Here is a 15,706-nt window from a genome sequence, read left to right as displayed (position 1 = left end):
CTAGCTTAGTTGCCTGTAATTACTGAGCTGAATTTCTGTTGTACTGACTGAACATGACCGTCCTGAGGAGAACATATTATGGAAGGAAGACATTTTTGAAATATTAGTAATTTACATCACCTTATGAGTAAACTAAATATCGGAACTTACATGGGCTTTTTATTTCCGACCCAAACTTCTCAAAGTTGCAGCTTCTAATCAGGTAAGTTTTTCTTGCCTCTCAAAATTAGAAAATGTGAAAATAATCCAAAGACTATGTAATTTTATGGATGATTTCTACAGCTTTTGGGTATAATCTTGAGTAATCTTTAATTTTTGAGTCCAATATTATTACTGTTGTTTTCGGAGATTCAGCTCTTGTACTCTGTGCATATTTTAAGTTCTACATTCAGAAAAGTACATAATATATAGGAGGAAATGCTGGAATTATTCTTGTCCCTTCTTAATTAAGTGGACAGATAATTTCATTTGGAGCATTCTTATCTGTCTGTAACGTGAAAAAGTTGGACCATATTAAGGTTTTCCCAACTGGAGGAAACTAGTTTTCATTTCTCTGAAGTTTTGTGACTCCATTATGTCTTTTGACTACCAGTACATGCTTAGTATAAAGTTCCTCAACAAAATAAAGAGGGGACTACAGTACTCCTGTTGACTTTGCACTGGGAGTGTTAGTGTTTTTTCCCCAGGACATAGAAGAGGCAGGTTGATGGCAGTGGCTTCTAGATGAATACAGTAACACTGTAGGTTTACTGGTAGATGTCAGTGTACTGTTTGAAATCTAGAGTCTTGGACTAAGTCATCTCTAAGGTTCCTTCAGACTCTGTTTCTAACATGTGTCTAAAAGAAAAGACATTGTTGGGCAAATATTAATTAAAAGATCAGAAATAACCTATTCTTGCCAGTAATTTGAGGGTTACATTTATGTTAGCTACTGGAGTTTTGAACCTTTCCTAACCATTGTTAAAAACCAGCTAAGCTATTAGCTGAAGTAGAATTCTTAAATTTGTCGTCCTGACACTTTTCTAGTGCTTATCTACATTTTTTGTCTTTGAAAAAGATGCTATATTTTTTCTCTCTATAACAGCATTTATGCTATCTCATTTGGGGAATTTGAAAGACATGCACAGTTGTTTACTCTTAATATTAGATGAGTGATGCTATCCCTCTTCAAGAGAAGATTTTTGGTTTTAGCATCTTTCATATCTAGAAATTGTAATTGCTTCATAATGTATTCATCAAAAGTCTGCTGTGAACAAAGCACCTAAAAAGGACAAAGTCTGAAAAGATGTCTATGTTAAGGAGGAACTTCTGGCTTAATTAAACTAACCTTGTTAAATTGTCAGAAAGACAAATGAGGCATATTTTTCAATTTGTCATAAATACTTCTGAGGCGGAATTGTGAAATTACCTCATGGTAAGATCTCTGTGCCCATGAATAACATCTAGAAATCTCAAAGCTTTTTATATACCATCTGATACCCTTTTGAAGTGGAGCAAGGGATGCCATGGGAAATGGAATAGCTGTTACTCCACAGTTAGTAAATTTGGCAGAGCTAGAAATAGCCTGGTTTTCCTTCTAATACGATTTTCTGAATGTTTATCCCTTGGTACCTACCACTCAGATTGGCTACAGTTAAACACAGGTGAGTACTTGCTTATGACCTTGCTTTCTAGTTGTAATTCTACCCCGTGTATGTCTTTTTAGCCATTTATTCTCCACTCATCCCACCTAGTGGATTTGTAATGTAGTGTGTATTACTTCAGTATCAATAGAGTGTATGTTTTATTAGAAGTTATACACAAGTCTGGTGTGGTGGTGGTCAGTGTGATATTTGTTCCACCCTTTGCCACCTTCCCAGGGGACAAACACACTAGCAACCATTTCCTTGTTGATCAGTGTGTCAATTGGACAGTTTGGTTGAGCGGCAGAATGCAGCCCCACCACCATACAGGATTTACCTGGTGCAGGCTATGATAGGACCCACACTTTGTTTATGCTTAGATTCTGTCCCTGCTCTGTGCCAAAGCCACAAAGTGGTGCATGTTGGAACTGTATTCATTCACCTGTATGCTTCAAGAGCACAGTCACTTGCACATGATAGGTTTTGGATAACTCTAATACATTCCATGACATTTTCAATCTGTTAGAAATTCTCAGGATAGGAAGTACGTCTTCCAGTAACTGCTCTTTGGTCTTATCCTCTAACTTGAGTATGGAAATACAGACAGTTTGAATAAGTCTATACCTACTGGGTAAACTTCGAATATTTGCTCATAGATGGCCACTCTTCAAGTGATTTTAAACCCATTCTTTTGTATAGTACTTTATAGCCACGTTATTCTGAGGGATCATCCTTATTTTATAGATGAGGAAGCTGGCCTAGACCAGCTAAATAAACTTAATGAAACTTACATAGTCTTCTAACTTGCCAAAGTAAAAGTTCAAGTCCAGATTGCCTACTATATTATGTTGTCAATAACTATGAAAACAGAATCCAAGCAGCTCGACCCCTTACCCTCCCCCCCAAAACCCATGATCTTTTTCTTCTTTAGCCCTTGGTGATAAAAGAAGGGTTCTCTTTAATTTAAAAAATAGTTGACTAGGTGATGTAATCATCTGGTTCAAAATTCAAAGTATACAAGAAGATATAGTGAAAAGTTTTTCCCACCCTGTCCATCTCCATCCAGTTAACCTACTTGGAGACATTTACTTACTGCTTGTCTGTTTTCCCAAAGGTATTTTATTGCATATACAAGCAAACACACATATATATATTTCTTCTTTTTTTTAAACTCAAATAGAAGCATACTATATACATTGTTCTGTGGCCTTGCTTTTCCACTAAATATATTTTAGACTTTGTTCAGTAGCAAGCAGTCCATAGAGAACTTTGTCATCTTTAAGATTGCTGCATAGTTTTCCATTCAATAGATGTATAACATTTGTGGATATTTAAGTTGTTTCCAATATTTTGTTATTATAAACAATATTTCAGTGAATAATTTGATATATATACTTACTTTCTTGATACATAGAACTGAGGATAAGTTGAATTTTTGTTCTAAAAGGAATGTGCATTTATGATTTAAATTGAATCCTCAAGTTGCCTTCCACAGAGGTTGTACCAATTTATGTTTCTACCAGCAATGTATTGAGGATGCCTATTTCCTCTCAATCTCAACAAAACAAGTGTGTTCTCCAACTTGTGAGTTTTTGCTAATCTGGTAAGTGAAAAATGTTACTTTAATGTACTTTTAGAAAATAAACTTTATTTTTTAGAACAGTTTTAGATTTACAGAAAAGTTACATAGTACAGCGTTCTGTATCCCTCCACTCAGTTTTATTTAGTGTTAACAACTTACGTAACTCTGGTAATTTTGTCACACTAAAGAACCTTATTTTTAATTAAAATGCATGGTTTATTCATATTTCCTTAGTTTTTACAAGGGCCCCTTTTCTGTTCAAGGATCCCATCCAGGAGATCACATTACATTTAGTCATCATGTCTCCTTTGATTCCTTTGACTGTGACAGATTCTCAGACTTACCATATTTTTGATGACCTTGACAGTTTTGAGGAGTACAGGTAAGGTTATTTTATAGTCAGTGTACTTTGAAATTTACATCTCACTTGTGAGTAAACGTCTTTCTTTTTTTTTTTTAAACGTCTTTCTTTTCATATATTTAAGGACATTTGTATTTCCATTTCCGGGAACTAGGAACCCATTCTCTTAACCAGTAAACTACCACTCTCTTGATTCACCGTAACTATCAATAAAAACATTCAGGGGCCTGAATACACATGGGTTTCTGATTCTCAGGATAGGAAGTACAATGTCTTGTAAGCCTCTGTTGGAGATAGAGGAGAACCATTAGTACAAGTGATGTAGTCAAACGTGTGTCTGATCACTCTGGCTACACTGCGGAGAATAGACCAGAGGCTCAACTGGAAACAGCGAGTAGGCAGGTTGCGGGATAAGAAGTCCTTGAAAGCAGAAGCAGGGCTGATAGGGACACATTCCCAGGGAAATTAGGGGGTGGGGGACAGGATTTGGTGATACCAAAGGAGATAATCAGGAAGTCCAAGGAGACTCCTAGGCTCATGAGCTGGATATTTTGGGTGTTGCCTTTAACCTATATGAGAAATTCAATAGAAATGCTTGGACAATTTACAGTATACCGTTGCTCAATACCTACTCTCGGTTTCTAGCTTTGCGTGACTACAATTCCCAGAGCCCCGCGCTTCACCACAATCCCCTTAGAGTCGGCCGCGCAGAGTTCTGGGACTTGAAGTCCACGGCCTATTTACCCAAGTTAGAGCTAGGGGCCTGTGGAAACATGAAGAGGTAAGGGCTGTCTGAGAGCAGGCGGCGAACGGAGCTCTGTTCTACGTTTTAACTTTTCAGATGGTTTTTGATATTTTGGGCTTGGGGTGTGTCTCGTTCTGGGGATGCGGTTTCGCGTGGGCGGGGAGACAAAGGAGGAGGGAGAAGGGGAGACGGGCTGGACAGGCCTGTAGGGCGAAGTTCAGGAAGGGCGGCCGCCGCCACTGCCCGTCCCCGTAGGGATGCCCTCCCGGCATGGGCACCTAGGCCGTGGCGCCAGCCCTGGGAGCTGGATGGATGCTGTAGCTTCTTCCTATTTCAGATGGACCCACCCGGGTAAAAAGGTCTTGGCTGACTGATGAAACCGGCCAGCGCCGGGGAAGCCTGGGCCAGCTCCTCGCTGTCCCGCCCTACCTCCACTTTATCCTCAGTAAGGGGCTCAGGGTGGGCGCAATTATTTGCAGTATTGTGTATGAAAGGGGACTTGATGGGGCTCCGAGAGCATGGAGCGCATTCGGATCTTAAAGTAAGCAAGTGATACTTTGTTTCTACAAATTTAGAAGCAAAGTATCAAACCGGTTCCATTTATTATAGAAAGACAGGCGCTGCTGCTAGCAGTTCCCCCTACTGGTTCTGCAAGAAATGGCAGCTTTAACGTGTCTGGTCATTGTTGGAAGCCTGAGCTTCACAGTTCTTGATTGTACACAAAGCCTTTTTAAAGGGTCCACATTAAGTGAGCTTTGTATTCACTCTGGAAGTAGAATAATCACTCTGGAATAGAGTGGTGCATTTAAAATCCTTCCTAGTAATTATGCTCTCCTGCACTGTCAGTTTCTGCATCTTTTAAAAAAGTGTTTGATTTTTCCTGCCTCAAAATGACTTGAAACGTTTATGCTCTATCTCATACATGCAAAATAATATATATATACAAGTTAAAGAATAATAATAGACTTGGACCCACTACAAGATTTAGAAATAGAACATTAACTGAATCAGTGTGATAGATACTGTATCAACAGATACAACAGGACCATTGATTCAGAATTAATAGAACATTACCAGTCAGAAGCCCCCTGTGTGCCTGACCCTAAGTGCTTCCTGTGGGGACCACTATCCAAAATTTTGCATTAATCAGTCCCTTGCTTTTTAAAAAAAATATTTTTACCACATATGAACTTATATCTAAACAAAATATTGCTAGTATTATCCAATTTTCAACTCTGTATAAATGGACACATATTGTGTGAATTTTTCTGTGACTTCCTTTTTTCACTCTACATTTCTTTTTGAAATTCTTGTGTTCTGATGTATTTAGCTATGTTTTTTTTCATTTCGTAGCCACTTGAAACTTAGCAAGAACTTTCAGAATTCTAAATAATAGCTAAAATTAAGATACTTAAAAGGGATTTTTGAAAACCCTGGGCTTCTGGATATTTCAAAACTAGGAGTTTGAGATTTGCAGATACTGACAGGTAAATATAAAATAGATAAACAAGTTTATACTGTATAGCACAGGGAAATATATTCAATATCATACAGCTCACGGTGAAAAAGAATATGAAAATGAATATATGTATATTCATGGATGACTGAAGAATTGTGCTGTACACCAGAAATTGACACAACATTGTAAACTGACTATAACTCAATTAAAATTTTTTTTCCCAAAGTAGGTATAAGTCTTTCTAGAGTATGGGAATCTTGCTTATAATTATAAGACATACATCTTCTAGGCCTCCTCATAACCCCAATAGTAAAGAGCTATTTTTTTAAAGGGCTATTTTTTAAGGAAGGTATTTAATATTTATTTTCCTCATGGAGTTAACTCATTTTGTTTTTGTCTTTTATAATCTGTTGTTGCATACTCAGGTGGTCCTGCTATTTCTTTACACTCAGAGTTAGTTAGCTCATATTAGCGATACCTAGATTTCTACACAGTAGTGCTTAAACTATAAAATATTATGAGTCCGTGCACCTTTGTTTCTATACTCTCTCCTTTGGTGATCTTTTCCTCTCTCACAGCTCCAGATCCTGACCACACAGATGACTGAAGACTTTTTCCATGTGTAGCCTCAGACTCTCATCTATGGAACAATCCTCCTATCTCTTACTTTCCTTTTAGCTAATATCACATTCTGTCACCTCGGACTTAATACGTCTTTGATATATTCCTGTTACTTCATGCTGCTGTTTCGGTTGTAATAGGTAGTTGACTCAACACGGCTGAAACAATAGTGACTTCTCTTTCCCAAACCGTTTAGTCCATCCGGAACTTCCTCTTTCCTTCGTCGGTCCTGTCATTCTCTCTGTTACACAGCTTGAAATTTGGGGTTATCTTTCACTTCTCCCTTACCCCTCCCATCAAAGGGCCTTTCTCTTTCCACTATTACCACTCAGGTTTGGATTTTCATCATCTCATGCTTGATAAATTTAAATAATTTTCTAACTAGTTCTTCTGGTTTCTTTCTTACTAACCCATAAAGCTTATTATAACCACATTGATTTTCCTAAACCATCACTTGTACTGTGTCACTTAACTGCCTAATAAATTACTTTCTAATACCTGTACATTAAGGTCCAGGCCTCTGAGTTGGTGTATTTAAGGCCATTCACAGTCTAATTACCCCTCTAAGATGATCTTCCAATGCTTCCATACATGAATGCCAGCTAAATTGAACTTCTCATTATCCCCCAGATCATATTTCTGTCTCTTCATGCTTGCTCTCCCTGTTCTTTCCTTCATCGCACCCAATCCTTCAAATGCCAGTGTAAGAGTTACCTTTCCCAAGTGTTCATTTACCACCCTTCCTCCCAATTATCTCTTCTGTGAACTCCTAATTCGGCATATGCTTCTTTAAATCTTTCTTCTCCTCTTTCTCCCTCCCTCTCCCTCCTTTTGTCTCTCTCTCCGCCCACCTCTGCAAGCACATGCACAGCATACATACATATCTGTTACCTCTCCCTAAATAAATTGCAAGCTTCTTGAGGATAGGGACTATGTCTTGAATATCTGACTCCATCAGTACCCCGCACAGTGCATTCACTGTGTGTGAGCAGGTATTCAGTAAATGTTTGTGGAATGAATGATAAAGGCCACCAAATAGTTAGAGAAGTATCTTTGAAAAATTGGAGTCACTAGTGGTAGATAATATGACTAAAGAATCTGTAGAATCTGTTTTGAGATTCATTGTCTCTTCTGCTTTCTGTATATATTCTTGTATCTATTCCAGGGTAAATAGCTGTGTGAAGAGTGATGAGCATGTCTTGGAGGAGCTGGAAACAGAAGGGGAGAGGCAGCTGAAAAGCCTCCTTCAGCACCAACTTGATACCTCTGTCTCCATTGAAGAGTAGGTATTGATTTTGCAAACAGTATCATAGACCCTCAGCTCCAGGTGAAAGACGCCTCTTAAAGGCTGGCTGGAACACTCCTCTCCCATCCCTCTTTCCTTGTCAAACTTCTGTTTATGAGGCAAGGTTTCAGTTCTGTGTCTCTTACTCTAGGAAGCCTCCTGTATCCCACTCAGTCTGGGCTAAGTACCTTTCCTGTGTCTTCCTTTAACATACATGGCACTTATAATCCAGTATTATCATTGCCTGTTTACTTGCTTCTCTTCCACAGAAGCAGAAACCACTTTTATCTTTTTTACTGTTAAATCCTCAGTACCTAGCACAGTATCTGATGCGTAGTAGGTGCTCAGTAAATAAATATTTGATTCAGTCATTTGTTAGTCTTAGACTCTAGGGGACTATGACTATTGATGGAGTCCCATATCATTGCAGTGGTGCTTCAGCCTAGAAATAGGACGTGAGAGAGAAATTGGCTGATGGGTTTCACTGTGGCTTTTTTTTAATGATGAGCCCCATTTCTGTGAATTGTGGTAGGAATTCACAGGTAGAAAAACCAATCTTCCTGTTTGTTTTGCAGATGTGTATCTAAGAAAGAGAGCTTTGCTCCTGGTACTATGTACAAGCCCTTCGGGAAAGAAGCAGCTGGGACTATGACTTTGTCCCAGTTCCAGACACTGCATGAGAAGGACCAGGAGACTGCTTCTCTCAGGGAACTAGGGCTCAATGAAACGGAAATCTTGATCTGGAAGAGTCATGTTTCAGGTGAAAAGGTGAGTGGGGCAATTTTTTTCTGGAGAATAAAAAGTGAGATCTCTTCATTTCGCACTGAGAACCTTTTCATTTTGAGTTCTCACAACACTGAACTTTGTGTCTGAATTTCCTTTGGTTTTTAGGATAGGGACCTCATTAAAAGAGAAGCTGTTCCTTGACTTCTCAGCTAACATGTCTATAAATGATCATTTATGGGCCCTGATCATTTTCTTTCTTATTTAAGGCATCAGATCATCACTTTCAGGGTGTGTCCTCTGTGATATATGCCATCTCATTTCTCTGGTTTCAGAGGACGAGAGTTAGAGCAACCCCTGAAGCAATACAGAACCGTCTTCAAGATATTGAAGAAAGGATCTCAGAGCGTCAGCGCATCCTTTGCCTGCCGCAGAGATTTGCAAAGAGCAAACAGCTGACCCGGCGAGAAATGGAAATAGAAAATTCCTTATTTCAGGGAGCTGATCGTCACTCCTTCCTTAAGGCTCTTTACTACCAAGGTATGTGATCGCCACTGATGTGATATGTTCTTTCACTGACAGAAAGATTTAACATTAGGGCATCAACTATGAAGAATTAGTGGAGGAAGTAGGGGAAAGATGAACTTTCGCTACTCTTGAGGAATGTATAGTCCCATGAGAAAGACAAATACGTGCATAGTTAGTTGCAGTACAACGTGGAGATTGCTATTATAGAGACGTGGATAAAATGCTGAGGGAGCACAGGACATAGAACGCCTAAGTCTAGTTGGGAAGGTCAGGAGTGGACATTTGTACCAAGTCTCGACAGATCAACAGGCATTTGTCAGGTGAATAAGGGAGAGAGGGCATTACAGATAGTGGCTGAATAGGCACAGGATTGTGAAAGAACCTGGTGCATCTAGGGAACAAGGAAAAGTTCGGTGTGACAGGAAGTATAGGACATGGTGGGGGCTGACAGGAGATGGCCCTGGAAGGGTAGGTGAAGCTAGATTGTGAAGGGTCTTTAGGCTGAATGATAAATTAGCACAAAATATGTAGGTAAATGGCGTGTGTCTTAATTAGAAAAAATGAGTTTAACAGATAAGTTTTTCTAGGCACTGCGGAAGGTGCACAGATGTTTAAGAAATGGTTCCTGACTTTGTATCATTTGCAGTCTGGTTGGAAAGGGAAACATGTAAGCTTCAGTAACAATGCTAGATACAGTTGTTAAGTGCTCTAGGAGGTTCAGAGGAGGGAAAGGCCACTGTGCCTTGGCCTGACTGAAGAAGGCCTCTCAGAGGAGGTAAGATTTAAATGTTCTTTTCATACTACCAAGTCTTCTGGAAGAAGGACAGGCATTTCACTTGTAGCAGATGGTATGATCATTATGGTCTGCTCGGAGGTATTGTGAGAGATGAGGTTAGAAAGGTAGCTAAAATTTTTTAACTTTATTTGGTAGGTAGTGTAGACCTATACAGAGTTAGTTTGTTATTTTGGATATGGTTAAAGGTCTTTGAGCCAAGAGTAACATGGCAAAAGCAATATATGAAAATGATTAATCTGATGGCCAAGAAATAAGATGCAAGAGGGGAAGAACTGGAATCGGGGAGAATGATTTTGGAGGTATTACAGTCATTTTGGCAGGAAGAGCTGGACTAGGGTGAGGGCAATGGAATTGGAAAGAGAAGTGGGTGTGGTTGTAAGACACATTACAAAAGAAGAATTGGGAAAACTTGTTGACTGAGAATGAAGGAGGATGGTCAGTGGAGAGGAAGGCACTAAAGATAACCCAGGTGTTTCAAGGCTGTGACTTAACAGTTGGTAAAATTAAGAAAGCCTTTAAGGGGAAATTTTGAGGATAGATGATGAGTTTGATTTTAAATGTGTTGAATTTGTGAGACAGGCAGTATCATCAAATGCAGATACTGAGGAGGAAATACAGCGGTGAAGCTCTGGGGAGAGGGCAGAACCAGATCCGTAGAACTGGGAATCACCTTTGCTTAGATGATAGGTAAAGCCAAGGGAACGAATGAATGATTTGGCAGAGACAGAGAGACCATAGACATGGAAGAGCAGTGGTGAAGGAAGGAATGAGCAAAAAAATGAATAACCTTTAGTGGAGAGACATCATATCATACTGATTAAGAACATGGGCTCTGGAGGCAGACTGCTGGGAAAATCCTGGATCCCCCACTTACTAGCTATAAGATGTTGGGTGAGCTACTGCTCTATGCTTCATTTTCTTCATCTGTAAAATGAGATTAATAGTAGCTATATTACAGGGTTGTTAAGAGGATTAAGTGAGGTAATACGTGTAAATCACTTAAAGCAGTACCTGGTATTTGGGGTGGGTGGGTGGTGTATGAATCTGTTCTGTTTCCTATCTTTGAAACTCCTTGCTTTAAACCTTCACAGCATACCACAAAAAGACAAGTGCAGACAAGTACATGACCTCAATGAAGAGGAAGATAAAATTAGGCACAAAAGGCAAGTCGAGAGTTTTCTTACAGTGTTAGATTTAGGAATGTAACCTAGGGTCCCAGACTTCTAAGTTGAGTGCTTATTTGATTCCATATTCAGTATATGACAATGTTTACAGGAGATGATCCACAGGGAGCATATTATCCTAATACAGAATATTAAAGAGAGGAGTTAGTAGGTTGTAAAGCTTTTACATTTAGTGTTATTGATTTTTTCTTTATACCTTTAAGTTATTGTACAAAGCATAAAATGACCTTAATGAATTTAGATCCTATTTTATAACTAATTATGAATATTTTATTAATCAGTAAAGTATACCTATTGATGATGATGATGATGATATAATAGCTAATATTTTACTTTATTTTGAAAATGAACTTAAACAAAATTGCCTGTTTTTTTGTGGGGGGCGTGTACAATTCTGTGAATTATAAATCGTGTAAATCACGTAGATTCATGTACCCACCACCACAATCAGGATAGAGAACAGATCCATCACCCTAAAACTCCATCATACTATCCGTTGACAGTCACCCCCAATTCCACCCATAATCTCTGGCAATCACTGATCTATTCACCATCACTGTGGTTTTGTCTTTTAGAGAATGTCGTATAAATGAAATCATATGATATGTAATTTTTTGAAAGTGGCTTCTTTCATTCAGCATAATGCCTTTGAGATTCATCCAAGTTGTTGTGTGTATCAATAGTTCATTCATTTTTCTGAGTAGCATTCCATTGTATGGATGTTCCAAAGTTTGTTTATCCATTCACCCATTCAAGTAATTTGGGCTGTTTCCAGGTTATGGTGATTATGAATAATACTGATAAGAATATTCTTGTACAGGTTTCTGTGTGAACATAAAATTTTTATTTCTCTAAGGTAAATATCTAGGAGTGGGATTACTGGGTCATATGGTAAGTGTTTATTTAACTTTATAAGAAACTGCCAAACCATTTTCCAGAGTGGCTGAACCATTTTGCATTCTCACCAGCAATGTATGAGAGTTCCAGTTGCTCTACATCTTTGTCAGCGTTTGGTATTGTTGGTATTTATTTTAGTTATTCTAATAGCTGTGAAGTGGTATCTCATTGTAGTTTTAATTTGTTTATCCATTCATCTGTCATTAGACACTTGTGTTACTTCTACTTTTTGGCTATTGTGAATAATGCTGCTGTGAACCTGGATGTACAACTATCTGTTCAAGTCCCTGCTTTCAATTCTTTTGAATATATGCCCCATTTCCTTAATGGCTAATGATATTGAACATCTTTTCATATGCTTATTTGCCATCCTTCTATCCTGTTTGCTGAAGTGTCTGTTCAAATCTTTTGCTGTTTCTTAATTATTTTTCCTGATGACTTTTGAGAATTCTTTATATATTCTAAACACAATTCTCTGTTGGATATATGATTTGCAAATATTTTATCCCAGTCTGTAGCCTGTCTCTTCATTCTCTTAACAGTGTCTTTTGCAGAGCAAGCTTTTTTTATTGTGGTAAAATATGCCTAATTTAAAATAGACCATTTTAACTATTTTTTAAGTGTACAGTTCTGTGCCATTAAGTATATTCACATTGTTCTACATCTATCATCACCATCCATCTCCAGAACTTTTTCATCTTCTCAAACTGAAACCCTATATCCACTCAACACTAACTCCCCATTCCCCCCACCCTCATCCCCTGACAACTACCATTCTGCTTTCTCTCGCCATGAATCTGACTACTCTAGGTGCCTCATGTAACTCGAATCATATGGTATTTGTACTTTTGTGTCTGGCTTATCTCACTTAGCATAATATCTTCAAGGTCATCCATGTTGGAGCATGTGTCAGAATTTCCTTCCTTTTTAAGACTGAATATTCCATTGTATATATATATATATACTACATTTTGTTTATCCATTCATCTGTCTTTAGACACTTGTATTACACCTACCTTTTGGCTATTGTGAATAATGCTGCTATGAACCTGGATGTACAACTAACTGAGTCCCTGCTTTCAATTCTTTTGAATATATACCCAGAAGTGGAATTGCTGGATCATATGGTAATTCTGTCTTTAATATTTTGAGGAACTGCCATACTGTTTTCCATAGAGGGTATACTATTCTGAATTCATACCAGCAATATACAAGGTTGTCAAAGTCTTTTGCCCATTTTTTAAATGGGTTGTTTATTTGTTCTTGAGTTGTAGGAATTCTTTATATGTTTTGGATATTAATCCCTTATCATATATATGATTTGCAAATATTTTCTCTGATTCTGTGTGTTGCCTTCTTACTCTGTTGATAGTGTCCTTTGATGAACAGAAGTTTTTGTTTTTGATGAAGTCCAGTTTGTCAAATTTTTATTTTCTTCTCTGTGCTTTTGGGGTTACATCCAATAAATCATTGCCAAATCTAATGCCATAAAGCTTTTTTCCTGTATTATCTTCAGAAAGTTTTACTTTTAGCTCTTATGTTTAGATCTTTCATCCATTTTGAGTTAACTTTGTACATGATATAAAGGTCCAACTTCATTTTTCACATGTTCATATCTAGACTTCCCAGTACTACTTGTTGAAAAGACTGCCTTTCCCCATTGAACGGTCTTAGTACACTCTTTGAAAATCATTAGACTGTAAGTAAGAGAGTATATTTCTACGCTCTCCATTCTATTTCAGTGGCACATATATCTGTATTTATGCCAACACCACACTGTTTTAACTACTGTAAATTCATAGTAAGTTTTGAAATCAGAAAGTATGAGACCTCCAACTTTGTTCTTTTTCAAGATTGTTTTCACTCTTTGGGTCCCTTGAGATTACATATGAATTTTAGGATAGATTTTTCTATTTCTGCAAAAAACATCATTGGGATTTTGATAGGATTGCTTTGAGTCTGTAGATCACTTTGCGTAGTACTGACATCTTAGCACTATTAAGTCTTCAATCCATGAACACGGAATGTCTTTGCTTTTATTTGTGTCTTTAATTTCTTTCAGCAACATTTGTAATTTTCAGTGCACAAGTCTTTCACCTCTTTGGTTAAGTTTATTCCTAAGTAGTTTTCAATGTATAAATTTTTTGCTTCAGAGAAAATATTTTAAATTTTGATAGAATCCAGTTTATCCATTTTTTTCTTTCACGACTCATGCTTTTTTTCATGTCTAAGAACTCTAACACCAGATTATGGAAAAAGATTTATTCCTTTATTTTCTTCTAACAATTTTATAGTTCTTTATTTTACATTTACCCCTATGATTCATTTTGACTTAATGTTTATATAAGGTGTGAGGTTTATGTTAAAGTTCACTTTTGTGCCTATGAATGTCCAATTACTTCAGTACCAATTGTTGAAGAGTATTCTTTCTCCACTTACTTGCCTTTGCATTTTTGTCAGAAATCAATTGGCCATATATTGGTGTTAATAATTAACATCATAATTAGTGGTGAAAGATTGAAATCTTCCTCCCAATACCAGGAATAAGATAAGGATGTCCATTCTCACCACTTCCATTCACAGTGCAATGAAATCAGAAATCGATAATAGAAGGACATTTAGGAAATTTACAAATATGCAGAAATTATACAACACTCTACTGAATAACCAAGGGATCAAAAAGAAGTCACAAGGGACATTAGAAAATACTTTGAGGTAAATGAAAAGAAAATACAAAACATAACAAATGCAGTAGAAGCAACACTTAGGGGGCTGTTTAAAACTGTAAATTGCTCATATTAATAGAGAAGAAAAACATCAAATTGATAACCAAAACTTCTACCTTAAAAAACTTCAAAAATTGTTCAAACCCATAGAATGTACAATAACTAAAGTAAATGGTAATGTAAGCTATAGACTTTGGGTAATTATGATGTGTTAAGTGTAGGTTCATTAGTTGTAATAAATACTCTACTCCAATGAGAGATATTAATAATGATGGAGGCTAAGTGTATGTGCAGACAGGGGAGTATGTGGGAAATCTCTTTAACTTCCCCTCAATTTTGCTGTGAACCTACAGCTGCTTTAAAAAGTAAAGTTTGATGGAAAAAAACTACAAAAAGTAGAACAACCTAATCCCACATAAAGCTTAAGGAAGGAAATAAAAATTAGAGCAAAAGTAAATGAAATATAGAATTCAAAAAATAGAAAAGATCAACAAAATCAAAAGTTGGTTCTGTTTTGTAGAAGAGTTCATGGTGTCCTTGTAATAACCTTTAATTGAAAAAATGTGAAAACGGGTATATGTGTGTATATATGGGACTGGGACATTGTGTTGTACATCAGAAATTGACACATTGTAATTGACTGTACTTCAATTTTAAAAAATTTAAATAAGTAAATTTTTTAAAAAAGTTGCTTCTGTGGAAAGACCAACAAAATTCACAATCCTTTAGCTAGACTTAACAAAGGGAAAAGGGAGAAGACTCAAATTTCTTTTACCCTGTTCTACTTTGATTCTTTTTTGCGTGGAATATCTTTGCCTATCCTTTTACTTTCAACCTTTAAAAAATAACCAAAGTGCATCTCTTGTAGACAGCAAATAGTTAGATCATATTTTCTTTTTTTAATTCATTCTTCTAATTGTGTAGAGTGTTAATTTATATTTAATGTATTTAATTGGAGTCTGTTGATAAGGTAGGATTTACATCTACCATTTTGCTATTTGTTTTCAGTATGTTTTATATCTTTTTTGTTCCTCTGCTAGTCCATTTATTCCTTCATGTTAAATAGGTTTTTTATAGTATATCATTTTAATTAACTTGTTGCTTCTTTTACTATTTTTGTTATTCCTTTAGTAATTGCCCTGGGGATTATAATTAACACCTTAGCTCAAACAAATTG

The 15,706-nt window shown here is 37.0% G+C and overlaps 1 protein-coding gene across 1 annotated transcript in view; it reads left to right on the top strand.

Annotated features, from left to right (window-relative positions):
• The first annotated feature begins 4,313 nt into the window (after window positions 1-4,313).
• RBM41 (RNA binding motif protein 41) overlaps window positions 4,314-15,706 on the top strand; it is a 51,851-nt gene continuing 40,458 nt past the window's right edge. Inside the window, exons 1-4 of the mRNA XM_031675489.2 lie at window positions 4,314-4,346; window positions 7,556-7,672; window positions 8,251-8,443; window positions 8,734-8,938. Coding sequence (XP_031531349.1) covers window positions 4,339-4,346; window positions 7,556-7,672; window positions 8,251-8,443; window positions 8,734-8,938 — 523 coding nt within the window. The 5' untranslated portion in view covers window positions 4,314-4,338. The remainder of the gene's footprint in view (window positions 4,347-7,555; window positions 7,673-8,250; window positions 8,444-8,733; window positions 8,939-15,706) is intronic.

Source organism: Vicugna pacos, unplaced genomic scaffold (genome assembly GCF_048564905.1).
Source record: "Vicugna pacos unplaced genomic scaffold, VicPac4 scaffold_76, whole genome shotgun sequence".
Taxonomy (NCBI): Eukaryota; Metazoa; Chordata; class Mammalia; order Artiodactyla; family Camelidae; genus Vicugna; species Vicugna pacos.
The sequence above is the reverse complement of the archived record's forward strand: the minus strand, read 5'-3'. Positions and strand labels throughout refer to the sequence as shown.